This window comes from Dermacentor andersoni, chromosome 3 (assembly GCF_023375885.2).
Source record: "Dermacentor andersoni chromosome 3, qqDerAnde1_hic_scaffold, whole genome shotgun sequence".
NCBI classification, from domain to species: Eukaryota; Metazoa; Arthropoda; class Arachnida; order Ixodida; family Ixodidae; genus Dermacentor; species Dermacentor andersoni.
In genome coordinates, this window is record NC_092816.1 from 63,849,640 (window position 1) to 63,869,284 (window position 19,645).

Here is a 19,645-nt window from a genome sequence, read left to right on the forward strand (position 1 = left end):
ACACACACACACACACATGCCTATTTCTGTACAAAGTTGTTGTACATACTGTCACGTGGTGGTGACGTTGAAGAACACAGTAGCAATACTGTGAAAGACAAAACTAACTTTTATTAGGCGAACCTGTGCCCACAAAAACAGGCTACACTTGTAGCACAACGATAGCGGCGAACACGGTCGGCGATCGGTGAAAATCTGATCAGCGGGTCAAGCGCGTCGGCTTTTTTATAGAGCAGTCGTCGAATGTTCCAGATTAACCACTGGGACCCGCACGTCTTCCACGAAGTTCTACACTATTCGCGTCGCGCATATATGCAATCAGATTACACAAGTTGCGGTGAAAGACAGTGGACAGAACCATCGATAACATTCCAGAAACTTCTTTTACACGCAGGCACGTCCCTCGCTGTGCGATAACATTTGTTAGGCGGCGAAACGTGGTCGCCCGATAAAGCTAAGTACACGTGTCAATACAATTAATGACGACAGCATGTACACGGCCGTAACAGCCCTACAACCCTACAGCTGTAAAGACTAGAATACAAAGGGTAAAAGCAAACATCAGGCTGCTGCATTCATCGCATTCAGCCGGTAAGCTTCCACACTATTAGGCCTCCAGCACAGACAGAATAGATCTGCCTCTGCAGCTTTAACCGAAGTTTTGTGTCGTCTAACCACTCACTGCACACTGTGGTAGCCAAAATTGCGGCTGTGTGAGCCATGCCTGTGGCTGCTGTGGTCATTGTGCACAAGCGAGCAAACGCCGATCAGAAGGTGCTTAACAGCGGGCATTGTCACATGGGCATATATGGTAGCACCCATGAGTATGGTGCTGTAAAAGGTCTATAAAGTTTTTTATCTCTCTCTCTCTTTCTGCTTGATAGTGCCACCTTTAGTGAGTCAGCCTGCACAGAGGGCACCACAGTCCCTCAGGTATCACCAACAGAGCAATGTGAAGGGGCCGCATCAGTGAGTTCTGTAGGGTATTTAACTGGCCAAATGTTGGTACTTTTGGCATGCAGACACCTTATTGTTATTACTATGTGTTTATGGAAGCATTTGTTAAAGAGCCCAGTTTAGAAGATTGATAGTGTAAGCGATTCAAGCGCTATTACTTGCTCGTGTAACCAAAGTGCAAGAGTGATAATAGGTGTTGGCTATCTTCGCTGTTGTTTTATTTATTCCCTTGTGGTTACAAAACCAGACGAGTTAAATACTCTTATATCATTTATTTCAGATGTGCTGTGAAGCTGATGTGATGGAGCATTGTTTAAAGCATTGTGAAGAACCACCACCAGCTTGTACGAACCGAAAGGTGAGACTCCTAGACAGTAGTGCAGGGCTCTGTTTATGTGTGCATGTGGGGGGGGGGGGCATGCATTGTATGACAGCCTGCTTAAGAGAAAAGTGAACGAAGATGCTTTTCCAGGCACCATTTGATTCTGTTTGTTGCAGGGTTATTTGCAGTATACTTCTTTCATCAGCATCCTTAAACATGGACAGCAGCAAACCACGACAAAAATGTTTTCATTTAAAGTTAATACCTGAAAAGGTCAAAGCACAGCTTACTTGCCAAAGCACAAGGTCGCAGGATTGTATCCCGGCCACGGCGACCGCATATTGATGGGGGCGAAATGCAAAAACACCAGTGTAAAATTTAGGTGCACGTTAAATAACCTCAGGTGGTCCAACTTATTCTGGAGACCTCCACTATGGTGTGCCTCATAATCAGATTGTGGTTTTGGCACGTAAAACCTCATAATTCTTTTTTAGAGCTTACCTGACTGTTGTGTTTACAATCTCAGGCAATAATTATCAATGTTGTTCAACAGTTTAGATATTCAAATTTTTGAATCTGTAAGTCCGGTCGGAAAAAAATTGCTTAACTGCCGATGACAAGGCAACTCGTCATCACTATGAGCGTTCTCTGGTGCTGATGATGAGTTACTCATGGTGAAATTTCTACAATTTTCACAGGTGTATATGTGCAGTTTTTTGTAATTTTGACAAATAAATAGTACACAATGGCTTTTACTGTTTCTTTTTCTTTTTTTACGAGACTAGCAAAAATGCAATAGGCATTCCTGGTATCATATTTTTTTAGATGATATTGGCACTAAATATGCAGGTCTAAAGAAAATTCTGCACTATTAAAATTTGGAATTTATCACAGCACTGAAGGGATTAATATCTAATTGAACACAAAGTATCTTTTTCATGTTGAGGAAAAAGGACGAGAAAAGTGGCCCAAATTTTTTTGGAGCTTTTACATTTACAAACTGCACTGCTTGCGACTTAGCAAGACATGCAAACTTACCATTACCTGTATTGCAGTAAACTGGTGCTCTTGACCTACACAAGGCAAGCGTCATTTGCTTCATGCAGACTTTGGTTGTACGATGCCCCGTATTTAGCTAAACCAAATACTGCATTCATGCAAGTACAGTAAATGTCATAAGATAGGTACTCATTTACCGATGCAGGTGGGCTTCCTCTGGTCATACAATTACATGATCACGAAGCGCTGGAAGAACACGGCCACCATTGACGAGCAGTTCATGCGAGGCGTGATGCAGGACTTCCGCGCCCTCTGCAGCAACCACGAGGGCCGACTTGTAGAAGCTTTTGAAGCCTGGCTGTGCACGTGGTGCGCCGGTGCCATGCAGGGAAACCAGGCAGCAGAGCTCTTTCCCCAGATTGAACAGTGAAGAGGTTGCATGCTAAGCCAAGTTTGGCTTGCTGCCCTGTGTATATATAACTAATGTATACAGTGTAGATAACCTAGGGCTTGCAATTCACCTAATGGGTTTGTAATAAATTGTAATAAAGGCAATGTGAAGTGCTAGCTGCTTGTTCCGACTATGTTACTGCTTTCCACTGACAGCTGTTCAAAACGGATAGCACATCTTGCTTATTAAATCTGCGCAAGTGCCAGAACATGCACAGGCAGTCTGCAAAAAAAAAAAAAAAAAAGTAATCATTAAATAAAGTTTTGTAGTGCAGCAATGAACAAATACACACAGCCTATACACCGTTTTTTCATGGGCGCCACCATATTGCTACGCAATGGTGCCATCTATGGTGGCATGCTGGCTTGGGCGAGCGCTGCATTTTGCATGGCAGGTACACGTTCAGTAGCAGTTCCTGGCATTTGTCTTCGCGCTCATGCGGTCTATTTAGTATGACGTGGCGTCTTCTACGTGGAATATGGTTCTGTGAGATGTACTGAAGTGGTTTAAGTCAGTATGGCCGGACTTTATGCTGGCGTTGAGGCGGATGGAGCACACAGTGCAATGTGCGCATGAATATTTGAGCCCACAGTCAGCCTCGGAGATCAGTTGTGTATTTCTTAATGTTGCATTGACTAATGTGACCTTATTGCAGTATTATGCTCTAGTTCTAAGCTGCGGTTTAGGAGCAATGAAACGTACATGACGATCGTAACAGTGTGGGTACCGTTCTGCTACGATAGGGGCTGTGCTGTTGTACTTTGACAAGCGTTCAACCTGTTAGCTACAGATTATGTTGCGTGACTACTTAGTTCGGTGGATGAGGTTTCCACCCATGAATAAAATAGTTTTGGTTAGTAATAACAGCATACCTTAAAGTGTGAACTATACTTGTCCAGCAAAGTGACCGTTTACGAACTGCGCGAGCATCCTAAGCAGTGGTAGGTGCTGGATTATAGATATCTTTGTTCTATATAGCGCATGGTTTAAGCATGCGACATCAACGTTTATAGATCTATAAATGTTGTGTGGTGTGACTATGCGAGGTCGTACAGCAGTGTTAGCCTGTTTTCTCTATCTTTATCGAGAAATAGGATGATAACCTATTTTTTTTTTAGTTGTGTTTGTTCCGTTCTCTACGATGCACTCACATGTATTACAGAAATTTTGTCCTCAAAAATAGCCATCGCATCCTTTTTAATTCTTTTTATGCGATACCTCTCGGATACTGTGGCTTTACAGAGCAAAAAAGCAATGCCAAAGCACATAGTTTATATATGTATCGTGCTGGTTCCCCAACCATAGTGATCACTGTGTTGAGCAGCGCCATCGCCCTCATGCAGGAGAAGCCTACTAGACTTGAAATGTGTGAGAAAAATGCCAGTGCATCACAAATATTTGATAGCGCCTGCCACTTAAGATGTTTTGTAGTTGCCTTAGGTTGGCCATAGACGAGCATGCGCTCTTATGTTTTCGTCCCTACGCCAAGCGATCAGATAGTGAGCAGATTTACTATTTCATGCTGGTAAACGGAGACATCGGTTCTCTTCATTGAATTAAAACCGACACACCCAAAATAGTTCACAGCACATACACACACCGCAGCTGACGCGTGTCACATGTTTGCGCCCCCAAGAGATATTTCCACGTGCTGTAGTTACCGATGCACCGAAAGGCTTCCCTGACGATCTTATATGAACGGACATTGTGTAAATTTTACAAAGCGGGATCTGAAACATCTTGAAATCGTTCCGTAGCACGCGACAGCAATACTTTCAAGCAGTGTCGCGCCGAATCGCCCAAGCCAGAGAGGAGGAAAGGCTCGCCTTGTGACATTTCTTCCTCGCCCGATGAAAAGGTCTATAGCGAAAAAATCAAGGTCAGATGGCCGTTGTCAGCAACGGCCAAATTACTTATTGTGTCAGGCTGTACATCTAAGCTTTCACAGAGCTCCCAGCATGTTTAAGCTACTGTGCTTCAAAAAACTTCCATTTAACATCTGGAAGACCTTTATTACAGTTCAGCATGACTTGCTCATCACAATGATGAAATGGGCTAAAGCTATAAACACTTTGATTAGTTCTGCAAAGCTGCACTCTCAGAAGAGTTTGCACATTTCGGTGCTTACCTCGTCCCCAAATGATAATCATCTAACCTATGTGCTTTCCTTCTAATGCTGTACACCTGGTACTTTCAGGTCATGAGCGGCATGTGCGTATCTGAGCGATACAGCATTCCTGGCAAAAAAGCAGTGAGCAGAGAGTTTTAAAGAAAGGAAATGCAAGCAAGACTGATGACAATTATTGTGGGGGTGCGAGATATGCCTAAAAGAGAGTACACTTTTCTTTCCTTTAGATTGAGCAGCCTCTGTCATGGCTGTCTAGAGCAATGCAGCCTTGTGCTTAAAGGAATGCCTTAAGAAGAGAAAGAGCAAAGAACAGGAAACACTTAAGGTACAGTAGTAGATCTGTTAGGCTTTCATTGTGCTCTTGAGCTCTAACCCTATTTCTCAAACCCTAAATCTACCCTCAGATACCAGTGTTATCATTCCGCAGCACAGCACCACATCGCTCTAGACAAATGGGGGCTGTACTGTCCTTGGCTGCTAATATGGAAGCTTTCTACTTTGTGGAAGCCTTCACATTTCCAGGCAATCGCTCATCCCTCAGATGTGAAACCTTGCATTGGGCAAGTGATCCATGCAAGCAGATTAAGGATAAAAATAAAAGTCGCTCTTGCTGATCAAGCATGGGCAGTGCTGCCACCAAGTGAGCGATGTGGAATCCCACCTACTTCACCTGCACCTCTTCGGTCTCAAGTGAGCAGTGCATGCACTGGAGCCTTCTCTGCTGCCACCACTCCCACTTTCCTGTGTGTGTGCAGCCAAATATCTCAGTCTTTGTGACAGCTGCTGCAACAACTTGAGACACAAGCCAATAAGTCGAGAAGCCCTCGTGACCTAACATATTCCCTTCAAGGGATCTCTCGGCAAGCTTTTGTAAAGCTAGCTGGCCTGCCCAAAGCATTAATTTATGACATGAATGCTTCTAAAGTGTGACAACTGTTGCATTTCTTTGTCTTCTTGACTTCGGACTAAACAGTTCCTGAAACATGCAAGAACTGCAGTGCATGCAGTACCAGGGCTTACTGCCTTTGGCATCACTTAATTTTATCACCTAAAAGTTCCCTAACAAAAGAAATATTGCATAAGGAGTGGGCACATGTATGATACAGATACATTAGTAATGTATACATAAGCAATACAGGTATAATAAAGTTCTATGAGGAACATAAGTAGTGTGAGACACAAGCAGGCTTGCATATATATATATATATATATATGCACAACTAACCGAACAACTTGCCGCTCTGCCAGTAAGCAGAGCTTAGAGCTACTGTGCATAGTGAAACGGATCTTGATGCCGCAATGTCGCAAAGGCCCTGCGCCACTCCTATACTGGCAGCAAAAGCTGTCCTCTCTCTTTGGCATGTTCTTGGCATGCGTCAGCTGAACAAACCAAAACTGAAGGCTGTTTTCTTTGTAATAAGGCAGCTCTAGATCTTAAAGGCAAAGTGGTCAAGATTCAAGCAGAACACATGGCAGACAGTTCTGTGTGGAAGCTTAGCCCTTTTTCACAGGCACAGTGTGCTAGTGATATCACAGCTAATTTTTTTACCACACAGTTTTGCTAATAAGTTCTTTGTTGCTGTGCAAATAACAGATTCTTCAAGCTTCAATTGTCAGATCCCCTTTCTAGTCATCCTCTGAAACTGCAGCTTGTCATACAGGGTGCGTTATAGCTGCACAGACAAGATGAAAAGCAACCCTATTTGGTCTATGACTGCTTGTTTTTCAAAAGTCCTTGACACAATGAACTTGGTCACCTCGTCACTGGAGTGGGAAAATGAAATTTATTTTACAGGATGTGTGACACACGAAATAAAAAAACATTAAAAAAAACACTAAGCTACAATTCTCACTAGATATATTTATCTGTGCAGTAGAAAAAATCGTACACTTGCAGCTCTACCAGCAAATATGCACATGTGTATGGTATTTACAAAAACATGCCTCTTGCATAATCCTTCTGCAAAGGCAAACTTGCATAACACTAAAAACACACCTCTCGAGGTTTTTTTTTTTACATAAGCTGTAACATAAGCTGATGATTATTTGCCTTGAGTTTTGTGGTAAAATTTCATGGCCTTTTTTGAAGGGGTCACACTGTCCGATAACCCTGGTCTCTTGTGCTTGTGCTTCTGAGAAGCTCCATCATTTCCGACCTTGCAGGGCGCAGCTGCTGATGCAGCCACAACTTCTGGTTCAGCAGGTTCGGGATCTTGGGTGGAGCCAGACAGGCCCACAACATCGCTGTCGTGGACGTATTTGCAGTTGTGGCCAAAGCGACATCGTCCCTTTCTGGAACAAAATGCCACTGGTTGTGTACGCTGCCGCAAGATTCCTTTTCACCTAAAGGCCAAATGCAACAAAATTTTTTTTAGCATACAAAGCCTAGTTTCAGATAGTGTAAACATAAAACAGCCTCCCTGTAAAATTGTACATTTGAAATAAAAGTGGATGCATCATGAAAGGCTCACAAAAGTCTAATGTTTTTAATAACAAAATTGGAAAAATAAAGAAAAAACACTGCCATTACCGCGTGCTGAAAGTGATGCACGGCTCAAAGCGGGCGACTCTTCGGCACGACTTCTGAGATTAGGTGCTGCCCACAGCATGTCGAAAAATCTCTCCGGCAACGTGCTGAGACATATTTGCTAAGCACCAGGTGCATGCATCATCTTCTAAGGTACAATTTGAAGACTACTAATGAGAAAATGAGACATTTACCAGCACTGCAGCTTTGCCAAGATAGCTTTAGTAGTATGTACTACTAGCCAAAGTGAAATTTTGTTGCAGTTGCCCTTGAAGCATCATCCACATGACAAGTTGCATAGCATTAGCTGGAAATGCGACCAATCTACTATATGTTTCAGGTGACAAATCCCCAAGCTAAAATTAAGACTAAGTTACTTGCTCTCAAGCACAGTCCGTTTATTCCTCACATGCTTCCATGATAAAATCAAAGATCAAACTGTTTTTAAGCCCCTCCACAACAATTCAGTGAAGAGAGGATGCTGTCATAACATATAACAATGATCTGTGACTTGAAGATTGTGCTGGTTATGATCACCGATATTGTCTAGCAATGCAAAAAGGCTGGTTGGCACAAATCCACAACTGTATTTGGTGCAAACAAGGACATGAGAAAGAAGAAACTTGTCTTTAGTCCTCCTTTCTCCCGTCCTAAACAGAGTCTAAATCCAAGGCTTCCACTGAATTTAAGGAACCACTCAATCATTCAGGTTTGGAATTTGTTCTGCATATGAGCCCTTGTGTTTATGCACATGAAAGGATGCAGCTCTATTATATGCATTTATTATTTTCTAGTATGTTCTTTCTATTTTATATTCTCATCATGCCTTGCAACAAATCCTCCAAATTATAAAAAAATCACGCAAATATTCCTCTGGGAGTTGTCCAAGTATGCACAAGCATTGTGCCATTTGTTCACCTCCACGTAGCTCGGTGTCGTTATCAAGGTTACGAAAGCTGATCTGAACAGTATAAACGAAAGTGCTGTGCCGACACGAACTGCTGTGGATGGCGGCGCAAGGTGAATTGATGATGCAAGCAAACTACTGCAGGTGGGGGCGGCAAGTGTGCTGATGATGTTCCAATCATTATTATTAAGTCATTATTGCTCTTTAGCGCCTTATCCACACGTGTTGAACCATTATCAAATGTTGTCAACAGTACTCCATTGGCGGCTGCGTATGGCATGGCCGTGCAGGCCCTATTTTGAAAGTGATCTGCGCTGGGGGCAGAGTGCACTGTGTTTTCGCTGCTTAATTCACGTACAAGCGAGAGGCAGCATGAAGGCCAATTCACTTGCTGCTGCAGGCCCCATATTGAAAGCTATTGTCTTACGTGATGGATGGACGGAGAGAAGAAAAGACGCATTTCCTCAATGGGTAGGCATAGAAATGCTTACGCATTAAAAAAAAGAAATGCCGATACATCTCTTACTTGAACAAGATTTCGTTGGCTATATCCTGCCTCTCGTACAGGAGAGCAACATCTTTAATTAATAATAATGAATGCTATCAACAAGGTCAAATTATGATCAATGTTATGTACGAGTACTACATATGTTTGTTCTTTCAAGCTATCTATGCACAGAGATATTGAATATATTAAAATGTGCTTAGGCAGAACTGCTTTACCTTATCTCTTTTTCTTTTCCTAATCCCAATTCAGGTTCTCAGTTCAAAGGAAGAAAATGGCTTTATGTGGCCCATATATATACAAAGTAAAGCATCAAATGTAGTTGGACCCTACCCAAAGATTCATTCTGTCACAAACCAATTCTGCAAATCCAAGAGAAATATGGAATTGTGTTGTAGAGTCCATCATTCCCATGCAACTCTGTAACTTCAAAAAGCTTAGTAGGAATATATGCTGCTGACAAAACACGTTAATGTTAATAGCGATACATTGGCCTAACATCCTATCTTAAAACATGCACTGGACATGCTTCAAAGATCAAGAAAATAATGATTATAAGAATGTAGTTAACAGTGAAATAAAGTGCACATACAGGGTAGTTTTGCGCCATTGATCCCGTACATGTAGGAGTGGCCAGTATGGCATTTTGAGTAAGGTAACAAACTTGCTCATGATGGCAGCTGCCTCCTTATTCGTGAGCTTGTGAACAAGTGCTTCATGCAGGGGATGTGCAACAACTTAAAGGAAGACTAAATATAAAGTTCAGACAAGTATTTCTTCAAAAGCTCTGTTTTCATAAATTTTTCATAAGAGAAGGTTAATTACTGGTGCAGGAATTGAAGGCCAATGTTCCCTTCCTTTAATTTTGAGCCATGATCTCCATAATCATCATCATCATCATCAGCCTGGTTACGCCCACTGCAGGGCAAAGGCCTCTCCCATACTTCTCCAACTACCCCGGTTATGTACTAATTGTGGCCATGTTGACCCTCCAAAGTTCCTAATCTCATCTGCCCACCTAACTTTCTGTCGCCCCCTGCTACGCTTCCCTTCCCTCGGAATCCAGTCCGTAACCCTTAATGACCATCGGTTATCTTCCCTCCTCATTACATGTCCTGCCCATGTCCATTTCTTTTTCTTGATTTCAACTAAGATGTCATTAACGCGCGTTTGTTCCCGCACCCAATCTGCTCTTTTCTTATCCCTTAACGTTACACCTATCATTCTTCTTTCCATAGCTCGATCTCCATAATAGCACTATACTAAATATGTCAATTTAAGGCTAACTAATGCATGTACCCAAGCTTGTTTTCATCGCCTTGAGTTTGTGTTACATCGGCATAATGTTGGCCCTTGTGCTTAAGCAGAGTCCATACCACCTTAGCGACCAGGTGCACAGCTACGTGACATTGCACTCTCGAGTAATTGCACTTATGAGGTGTTCTAGCTTAAAATTTTCCTGTGGTGCTTCATTTTGTGAGTATAGCGCATCAACATAACCTCACCAAATTCAAAGACTGTTCTTGTACATGGACGTTCTGGCACTCGAAAAGTTCTCGAAACTTTCTTGCAGGATATGGCTTCTTTAGAATGCAATGTAGTGCTTTAGCAATAAAAAAGTTATCAGGCCTGAGTAGGCGTCAAAATGTGTGATGTCAAAGGAAACTGGTATAGGAACTTCCAAGGCAGCACTGCAACCTGTCTTTAGCTTTTTAGTCTTTTCTGGCTTACCTAATAGTATTAATTTTTAGTGTCCCCTTAAGGTGAGCTACAAATGAAAGTTCACAACTTGCAAAACCTCCTTGCAGAGACCTTGAAGTTCCCTGCAGTCATGGCTTTTTGCCATTTTAAAACAATCATGATGTTAGTTCTTCCGTTTACTCAGTGAAGTACAATGGCATCTAGTGCCATGCAGATTTTATATGCAACCATTAAGGGCTTCTGAAATGTGAATGATCAAAGACCTAATCTCCAGGCCCCGCACAACGAATGTCTGTAGTTTTTAGAAGCAAAGTGACCGCTTAAATTTTTGCTACTTATACTATGAAAGCAGACACAGGCAAGTTAGCCTCCCAATCAAAATGTGAAAACTGAGTGAAAACTGCACTCAAAATGCAAAGCTAGTTATCCACTGCTCATCTTTCCCATGCTCCGCACGAGGTTTAATTTTCTATTCATCGTAATCCACGCAAAATATACCTGTTACTATAAGCGCTGGTTATAAGTTTGTGAGTTATGTGGGCTCGCGAAAACTGCGGAGAACATTCGCCAAAGATTCAACGCGATATGAGGCAAGCAGTCGGCGAATGTCTGATGTACCGCATGAACATACCTGTAGTTCCAGCATATCTGTTTCCCATTAACGGTGGTCTGCTGGCTTACTGGCGTCGTCATTTTGACGTGCCTTTCGAGGATAGATGACTGCGCGTTCTCCTCTTCGCGGAAAGGATTGTTGAAGACCGAAGACGAACCTAGATTGGTAGACTGAAAAGATGGCACAGGCAGCTTCGGCCGATCGTTTTTGTCGGGTTGCTTCTTACTCTGATCCTCTTCACCACTTTCGCCGGAACTGCAAATCGAGGTCAGCAACACGAGACATCAAGCAAGCATAACTATAAACTAAGCTGAGTGAGTTCGCCAGTATAAAACTATTGACAGAATTCAATGAATGCGTTATACCAGCGCCTGCGGAAGCGCTGGTTATACGTAATATGTGGCACGATACCAAAGGACGAAGATATTTGCGGCGGGCATACCTTTCACTACTTTCGGCGTTCTCTTCCGATTCCGACGCTGAAGAGCCGTAGTCGGCGACAAGTGAAGACATCATCGTTGCGGGTTAAAGTGGCGTTTAATCCTGTCTGTCCTGGGACGAGTGCTTAGCAGTGTATCAACTCGGCGAAGCCGCTAAATAGACCGGGTAACCGCTTAGTTAAACTTAGATCACTACCTTCGCTTATTTTCACGAGTCTCCCAACTCGCACCGACTGCCTCAGCCCGCCTCGGTCCTCATTCCCTAGCACCGTGGTCCCTAGCGCTAACGAAAAATATAGGGAATTTTGGGCAAGTGTTGTTGTGGTCCCTAGATAGTTTCGTCGTGCTAACGTATGCTAACGTGCTAACGACCGGCTCGGACATGGCTCGCACTGACGATGATAGTGATCTAAATAAAGGAAGGACGCTCCTGGCACCGCTGGTACATATGGGAAGCGGCCTTCCCGCCGTTTCCCACCGACCGCCTTGTTGAAGCGGACTCTGCCTACGCGGGAGCTGCGTTCCGCGCAACGCCTGCTGTCGACGCCGCCCGATTTCGCCGCCTACGTCGATACAGCTCACACGCCTGCCTCGACACCATCCAAGTATGCCTGCACTACCACTCTCCGTCGTCACGCTCCCCTACCTCGCCTCCCAGCGGAGGACTTCAAGATCGTCTACAGACCGGGAGGAGGGCTTGACCTCCGCGCAACCACTAACGGAGCCCTGCTCCAAATTCTTTGCACTCGTGCGACCATCGACTACGCCACCGCACGCACCGCCGACCGTGTACGGATAAATCCGTACAACTCCCTTACTGTCAGCACCCCATCTGAGCCGCGCGCTCGCCTCTACCTCCGGGTCTCGGAACTCCGCCTGGGTGCCATATCTTACCCCCTGCGTGCCTACATGGCCGCACCCGACAACGCCCTCCGCGGCATCATACACAACGCAGTGGACTCCCAGACCCAGGACGAGATCGTCCAAGACCTCCAGTCAATGAACGTGAACACCCCCTACGCCATCGCTGACGCACGTACGCGATGGGGCGCTCCCAGTCCATCCTCATCACCTTCGTCGGCACTTCTACTCTTCCCTCCACCATCGTCTTCAACTGCGGGGTCTACCGCTGCCACCCGTTCCGCCCGAGAGCCGAGGCCTGCACGAACTGCTCGGCTCCCGGCCACCGAGCGGATGTCTGCACCAAGCCCAAGTCCGCCCTCTGTCACCGCTGCGGCCAGGCCCACAAGCCAGTCGAGCCCCCGACCTGCGTCCCCTGCTGCATCCTGTGCAAGGGAGCCCACCTCACGGGCTCGCGCCCGTGCGGGCTCCGGTTCGAGCGGAACGGCCCGTCATCGCCCCCGGCCACCTCCAAGCACCAGCCTCCCCCACCAGCGCCACCCACCGTGCCCATCCTCAAGACCTCCCGGCCTTCCCGCCCCCGCCGCCACTCTGTCTCCCGTGGCGCCCAGTCTGCCAGCTGCCACCGCTCCGTCTCCTTCCCGCCTCTGCCTAGGTCCGAGGCGTCCACCGCCCCCGCCACCACCACCACATCACCGGTAAGCTGGAAACCGCAGCCTCACACGTCGGACCCCCAAACCGCGGCCCTCGAGGCCACTATCGCTGCCCAGCAGCTCCAAATTCAGGAGCTGTCGCGCCAGCTGCAGGCCGCGCTAGTGCGTCTGTCTTCCCCCGCTCCTCCTCCTACTTCTCCAGCTCCCCGCACCTCCACAGCCACCGTCGCTAGCTGTGTAGCCGATGAATACGGCATCCTCGGCTGCATCATCGCGCGCCTCCTCTCCCAACCGCAGTCCCCCGCTCAACCGCCGATCACCTTCCTCCGACCCCGTCACGCCCGAGCGTGACGTGATTCGCCAAACAGCCTCCTTCTTGGAGGCGTTTGAGAAGCGCGTCATGGCCCGCTTTACGCGACTTGAGGAGCACGTCGCCAGTATCGACACCCGTGTGGCCGCCATCGAATCCCACCTTACCGCCCTAGACACCAGGGTCGCGGCCTTAGAGACCCGCCAAAGTGCGACTGAGGCCACCGTCGCACACCTGTCGCTCCCTGCCCCACTCACCCCAGCACCTACCCCAACTCTGTCGGGGGACTCCGCCATCCATCATGGCCAGACACCCCACGCGCCTTAATTTCTGGCAGTGGAACTGTCGGGGGTTCCGCAGCAAGCGGAACACGCTGCAGCTCCACCTCCAGAACATCCCTCCCGACACTCTCCCCTCAGTCCTAGCACTCCAGGAACCCCTAACTCCCGTGAAACTGCGCGACTACACCTCCTTCCATCCTTCTTCTGGGGTCCACCCAAACGTTGCCACACTGGTGCAGCGCAACCTTGCTGCCGTGCAGCACCAGTTGGATGTTTCGGACTGTGCCCATCTCCTCCTTGAAATCCTTCCTCGCCGTCGCACTGAGACAAGCCTCTTTGTTCTCAATGTGTACAGTCCTCCCAAAGCCCCTTCAGCTCCTCTCCTCCTCGTCCTCCGCAGAGCGCTCTCCTGCGCTGGCCGCAATGCCCTGGTCGTTCTTGGCGACTTCAATGCCCCACATACCAGCTGGGGCTACCCCCAGAACACTCGCAAAGGCCACTCACTCTGGACTTTCATCCACAACGAGTGCCTTTCGGACCTTAATGACTTTGCTTGCCCCACCAGGATCGGATCTAGTGTTCAACGAGACACCAATCCGGACCTTACCCTCGCCAAAAATGTCGCCAATCCGACCTGGACTAATACAGGGGTCTTCCTCGGTAGCGATCACTACGTCCTCTGTACAACTTTCCCACTCCCCTCCCTTGCTCGCGCCTCTACTCGTCTGACCCAGATAGTCGACTGGGACCGCTTTCGCTCCACTCATCTCTCTACTTCCTCCTCTGCTCCCATCACCGATCTCTCTGCCTGGACCGAGACCCTTTTGGCGGACGTCCACACTGCCACATCCACACTCCCTGCAGCACCACACTCCACTACGGCAGACAGCCGTCTGCTGCACCTTTGGGAGGCCTATCACGCTGTCCACCGCCGGTGGCAGGCTCAGAAATACAATCGCCACCTGTGCCTCCGTATGGCCCGACTCGCGTTGGACATGGAGGAGCACTGCGCCTCTCTCGTTAGACAACAGTGGGGCCAGACCTGCGACCGCATGGCAGGCAACCTGGGCCTCCGCGACACGTGGTCGCTTCTCAGGGTGCTGCTAGACCCTACACACACTAATGCCTCCCAGCGCAAGCATATCTCCCATCTCCTTCAATCCTCCCCACTCACCGATACTGACTTCCTGGCGGCCCTCCGGGACCACTACCTCTGCACCGACCTACCTACTCCGCTTCCCACCTACTCCGGCTCCCCAAACCCTGACCTTGAGGCAGACGTCTCTGTGGGTGAGGTTCGTGGGGCGCTACTCACACTCCGCACCACCTCGGCCCCGGGGGCGGACCGCATCACTAACAAGGTACTCCGCAACCTAGACACCCCCTCCCTCGAAGCCCTTACTGATCTCCTCAATACACATTGGCAGGCTGGCACTCTTCCATCCTCCTGGACCCATGCACGTGTCTCATTCATCCCCAAACCCGGCAAACCTATTGCCCTCGAACACCTCCGCCCCATCTCTCTCACCTCCTGTCTCGGCAAGCTGTTCGAGCATGTCATCCTGGCCCGCCTCCAGACCTATCTGGATGATCATGACTTTTATCCGGACTCTATGTTCGGTTTTCGTCCCCAGCTGTCCGCCCAGGATGTCATGCTCCAACTTTCCGAGGATGTCCTACACCCCTCCCACCACAAACGCACTCGAGCTATCCTGGCGCTGGACCTTACTAAAGCATTTGACAATGTACACCACACCGCCATCCTGGACACTCTCTCCTCCCTCCATGTCGGACCCCGTGTCCATGCTTACGTCACCGCGTTCCTCGCCCACCGCACAGCCGAAATCTCATATGGCCCACTTTCTTCTCCTTCCTTCTCCCTTGGCAACAAGGGTACCCCCCAAGGCTCTGTCTTGTCCCCTCTTCTGTTCAACATCACGCTGGCATGTGCTCTACGAGCTATCCCAGCTCTGTCTCATGCTTTCTACACCGATGACATCACCCTCTGGGTGACCACTGGCAATCTTGGCGACATGGAGACCGCTCTACAGGTAGGTGTGGACGCGGTAGCAGCTCACGCCCGGGCCATCGGGTTGAGCTGCTCCCCGACCAAATCGGAGCTTTTGCTCCTTCGGCCTGGGCGGATGGCCCCCTGTCGCCTTCTCCACTCACCTGTCTACCTTGAGGGCACACCCATTCCTCTCGTCTCTACCCTCCGCATCCTCGGACTCTTTCTTCAGTCCAATGGCAAGCACACCACCCTCATCACTCGACTCACAAACACTGTACACCACACTGTCCGCCTCATACGCCGCATTGCAAACCGCCACCACAGCATGCGCGAACACGACCTCCGCCGCCTGGTCCAGGCCTTTGTTCTCAGCCGCTTCATTTATTCTCTTCCGTATCTCTACCTTTCTCGTACCGAGGAAGACAAAGTCAACAGCCTCATTCGCCACGCATATAAGTCAGCCCTGTCCCTTCCCACATCTACTTCGACGGCTCGGTTACTGTCGATGGGCGTCTACAACTCCCTGACGGAGCTGACGGAGGCCCATCGCACGGCCCAGCTCCTCCGTCTCTCCCGCACCCGCCCGGGTCGCGCACTTCTCTCCACCCTTAATCTCTCCCCTCTTATTCCTCTTCCCACATCACTGCCCATCCCTCCCCATGTCTTCCCCCTCCGAACCGTTAATCCCCTCCCTAAACATATGCAGCGCGAGCCTCCGCGCCCTGGCGTTAGTACAAACGGCAGGCCGCTGTGGCTTACGTAGATGCTGCCCCGTACCGCCGCTACCCAGCACATGCCCTTGCCGTCACTGACAATTCTCTCCGGCTCACTCTTACTGCCTCAGTCTACACTTCTACCTCTGTCAAGGCCGAGGAGGCAGCTATTGCCCTTTCCATCACGCAAACCTCCGCGAAGTACATTTTCAGCGACTCCAAACCTGCGGTCTACAACTACGCGGTTGGACGGGTGGCACACCCGGCCATCGGATTCTTGCGTTCCGATACCGTTCCCTCTCGCCCCATCCAAATCATCTGGGTGCCCGCTCACGCGGCCCATCCTGGTAACGAGGCGGCCAATTCCATCGCTCGAGATTCGACTGACCGAGCAAGCCCGCCCCCACCGGGAATGGATACTGATATGTCGCACTAGGCTTAAAAACACTGACATCAGTCAGACATAACGCCGCAAGCACCACAGCTTTATTGCAGCCTGCGTCCGTGTGTTCCGCTGCTCACGTGTCATGATGACCATGGCAGTGCCGATGAAGGCACGATGAAAATGACGATGAAGTTGGCGATACATCACTCCTTCCCCTCTTACAGGTCCAAGCGTTCAGGAGGCCGTCGCTGTCGGGTCGATCTTCGTAACGGTGGCGGGCTATCCGTCTGGGCCACTTCCGGACTATGTCGCGACGTGATTGGAGTGCTATCTGCAGGGTTTACGGCTACCCTCTGTGTCGAGAAAGAGTCTGAGACAGTTCGACGTCTCACCTGGTCCAAGTGTCGCCGCTGAATTCCTTTCCCGGAATCAACAGTGACCATTCTGGACCCCAGTTGATCTCGCACTACTCCTGGTATCCACCTGCGACGACTTGTTCGGAAATCGCGCATCCAGACTGGGTCACCTGCCTGAACTGGAGACCCTCCAACTCGTGGTTGGATTTCTGGTGACCTTTCATAGGGAGCGATACAGTCCAGCTTTGTTCTATTTGGTACCCCAATAAGAGTTCCGCCGGCGACTTTCCATCCTTGACGGGCGTTCGGCGATATCGACATAAAACCCGCGCTATGCGTATTTTGAGGTCTATTCCGGGGTTCTTCTTTAGTCCTTCCTTGAGCGTACGCACAGCTCGTTCGGCTAAACCATTTGACTGTGGATGATAAGGGGCTGTTGTGAGTTGTTGCACATTGTTCCGTGCCAGAAACTCACGAAAAACTTTACCCACAAATTGTGGTCCGTTATCAGAAACAAAGGTTTTTGGAAGGCCGAACCGTGCAAATATTGATCTTAGCGCGTTGGCCGTGGTTTGCGAAGTGGCAGTTTTCATTGGAATGGCTTCCATCCATTTCGTTTCCGAGTCGACGACGACTAAGACCATTTGTCCGTCCAACGGGCCTGCGAAATCTGCGTGCAGCCGGCTCCACCTTTCCCCGGTGGCTGGCCAGGCCAAAGGTATCTGTGCTGGTGGCATCGCTGAAGCCTGCGCACATGTGGAACATGAGTTCACCAGTCGCTCTATGTCGGAATCCAGTCCCGGATACCAAAACAACGTTCTCGCTGTGGTTTTCATGGCTGTCATGCCGGGGTGTGTCTCGTGCAAAAGACGCAACACACGCCTTGCCGCCGCCAGGGGTAGAACAATGCGATGTCCCCAGTACACCAAATTATGGCTGACTGTAAGCTCTCTTCTTCTGTTGAAGTACGGCCGGAGATGCTCATGGCCCTGCGGAAGATATGACGGCCATCCCTGGGAAATCCATTTTTTAACCTGCAGAAGGCTGGTGTCTCGATTAGTCAGATGTTCAACCTCGCGGGCGCAAAGCGCTGTTTCCTCCAGAGAGTGGGCATACAAAACGTACTCGTCGGCAGCAGAGTCCCGCGGCTCCTCCATTACTGGCAAGGGCAACCGACTGAGGGCATCAGCATTGGAATGGTCACTGCCCTTCCGGTACTGCAATGTGTAGTTGTAGTTGCCAAGAAACAAGGCCCAACGCTGTATTCTTGCGGCCGCCATCGGTGGTATGGCTTTACCTGGATTGAATAAACCAGTAAGAGGCTTGTGGTCTGTTACTAAGACGAACTGATGTCCGTACAGGTAGTCTTTAAACCGGGCGACGCCGAATACCAGTGCCAAAGCTTCTTTTTCTAACTGCGAGTAATTGCGCTCGCTCTTGGTAAGTGTCCTGGACCGGAATCCGATGGGGTAGTCAACACCATTCACGCGGTGCGACAAAACGGCCCCAATGCCTACTGATGATGCATCGCACTCCAGCCGCAATGGCTTATCCGGGTCGAAGTGAGCCAGAAACTTGGAAGCCACAATTGCCTGCTTAACTTGCTGAAATGCTTTCTCCTGTTTCTGGCTCCATTGCCACTTGACTCCTTTGGATAAGAGAGCATGTAGCGGAGCTAGCATGGTGGCCAGATTGGGCAGGAACTTGCCATAGTAATTTATTAGACCGAGAAAAGCTTTCAGCTCACTCACCGAGGTGGGCTTTGGGGCTTCAACAACGGCTTTGATATTGTCGTCCTTCGGTCGCGGACCCTTCGCGTCGATACGATGACCGAGAAATGTGACTTCGTCTTGCCGAAACTTGCACTTTCCCTTGTTCAGTCGGAGACTATACTCCCGCAGCCGCTGCAGCACGGTTTTGAGCCTAGATGAATCATGTTTTTTCTCGGCGATGATAATGTCATCCAGGTACACTTGCACTCCAGGAATATCCCCCAGCAGTCCGTCCATTTGCCTTTGGAATATGGCTAGAGCAGAACTTACGCCAAACGGTAATCTGTTAAAACAAAAGAGACCCTTCTGGGTGTTGAGGACTGTTATCTTCTTTGCTTCCTCATCCAATGGCAACTGGTTGTAGGCTTGACGCAAATCCAAGGTCGTGAATACTTCGCCACCGTTTAACCTAGCAAAAATGTCATCCACTCGAGGCAACGGGTATTGTTCTACCACAGTGGCCGCATTCACAGTCATACGGAAGTCTCCACACAGTCGGAGGGACCCATCGCCCTTCAAAACGGGTACCACAGGGGTTGCCCATTCAGCGGTTTTTACCGGCGTCAAAACGCCTTCCGCGACCAGCTGATCCAACGATTCAGACATCTTATCTCTGAGAGCGTAGGGTACAGTACGGGCCTTAAAGAACCGTGGACACGCGTTTTCTTTCAATTGAAATGTGACCGGTGGTCCTTTGCACAGGCCGAGTCCCGGAGCAAACACATCGGCATATTCGTCAAGCAGCTGTTGCAG

The 19,645-nt window shown here is 48.7% G+C and overlaps 3 protein-coding genes across 16 annotated transcripts in view; 2 read left to right on the forward strand and 1 right to left on the reverse strand.

The window, feature by feature from the left end:
* Iml1 (GATOR complex protein Iml1) overlaps positions 1 to 2,845 on the forward strand; it is a 66,065-nt gene extending 63,220 nt beyond the window's left edge. For all 5 annotated transcript variants that reach the window (XM_072287171.1, XM_072287172.1, XM_072287174.1 and 2 more), the window contains 2 exons: positions 1,238 to 1,315; positions 2,484 to 2,845. In XM_072287171.1, coding sequence (XP_072143272.1) covers positions 1,238 to 1,315; positions 2,484 to 2,708 — 303 coding nt within the window. In that variant the 3' untranslated portion in view covers positions 2,709 to 2,845. The remainder of the gene's footprint in view (positions 1 to 1,237; positions 1,316 to 2,483) is intronic.
* A 3,777-nt stretch (positions 2,846 to 6,622) lies between these two features.
* LOC126546734 (uncharacterized) lies at positions 6,623 to 11,803 on the reverse strand. The gene is made up of 3 exons (XM_050194567.3): positions 11,553 to 11,803; positions 11,129 to 11,365; positions 6,623 to 7,149 (listed from the first exon to the last, which is right to left on the reverse strand). Exons 1-3 carry the CDS (start codon positions 11,624 to 11,626, stop codon positions 6,900 to 6,902), a joined length of 561 nt encoding a protein of 186 aa, XP_050050524.1. The 5' UTR covers positions 11,627 to 11,803; the 3' UTR covers positions 6,623 to 6,899.
* A 133-nt stretch (positions 11,804 to 11,936) lies between these two features.
* Positions 11,937 to 19,645, forward strand: part of LOC126546723 (uncharacterized) — a 33,779-nt gene continuing 26,070 nt past the window's right edge. For all 10 annotated transcript variants that reach the window (XM_072287177.1, XM_072287176.1, XM_055062639.2 and 7 more), the window contains exon 1: positions 11,937 to 13,109. In XM_072287177.1, coding sequence (XP_072143278.1) covers positions 12,460 to 13,109 — 650 coding nt within the window. In that variant the 5' untranslated portion in view covers positions 11,937 to 12,459. The remainder of the gene's footprint in view (positions 13,110 to 19,645) is intronic.

Excerpts from the sequence above, each read along its gene's own strand:
- LOC126546734 (XM_050194567.3), bottom strand. The coding sequence starts at position 11,626 with ATGATGTCTTCACTTGTCGCCGACTACGGCTCTTCAGCGTCGGAATCG. Across the intron at positions 11,366-11,552 it reads AACGCCGAAAGTAGTGAAAG|TTCCGGCGAAAGTGGTGAAG; the intron begins GTATGCCCGCCG and ends CTCGATTTGCAG. Across the intron at positions 7,150-11,128 it reads CAGATATGCTGGAACTACAG|AAAGGGACGATGTCGCTTTG; the intron begins GTATGTTCATGC and ends ATTTTGTTCCAG.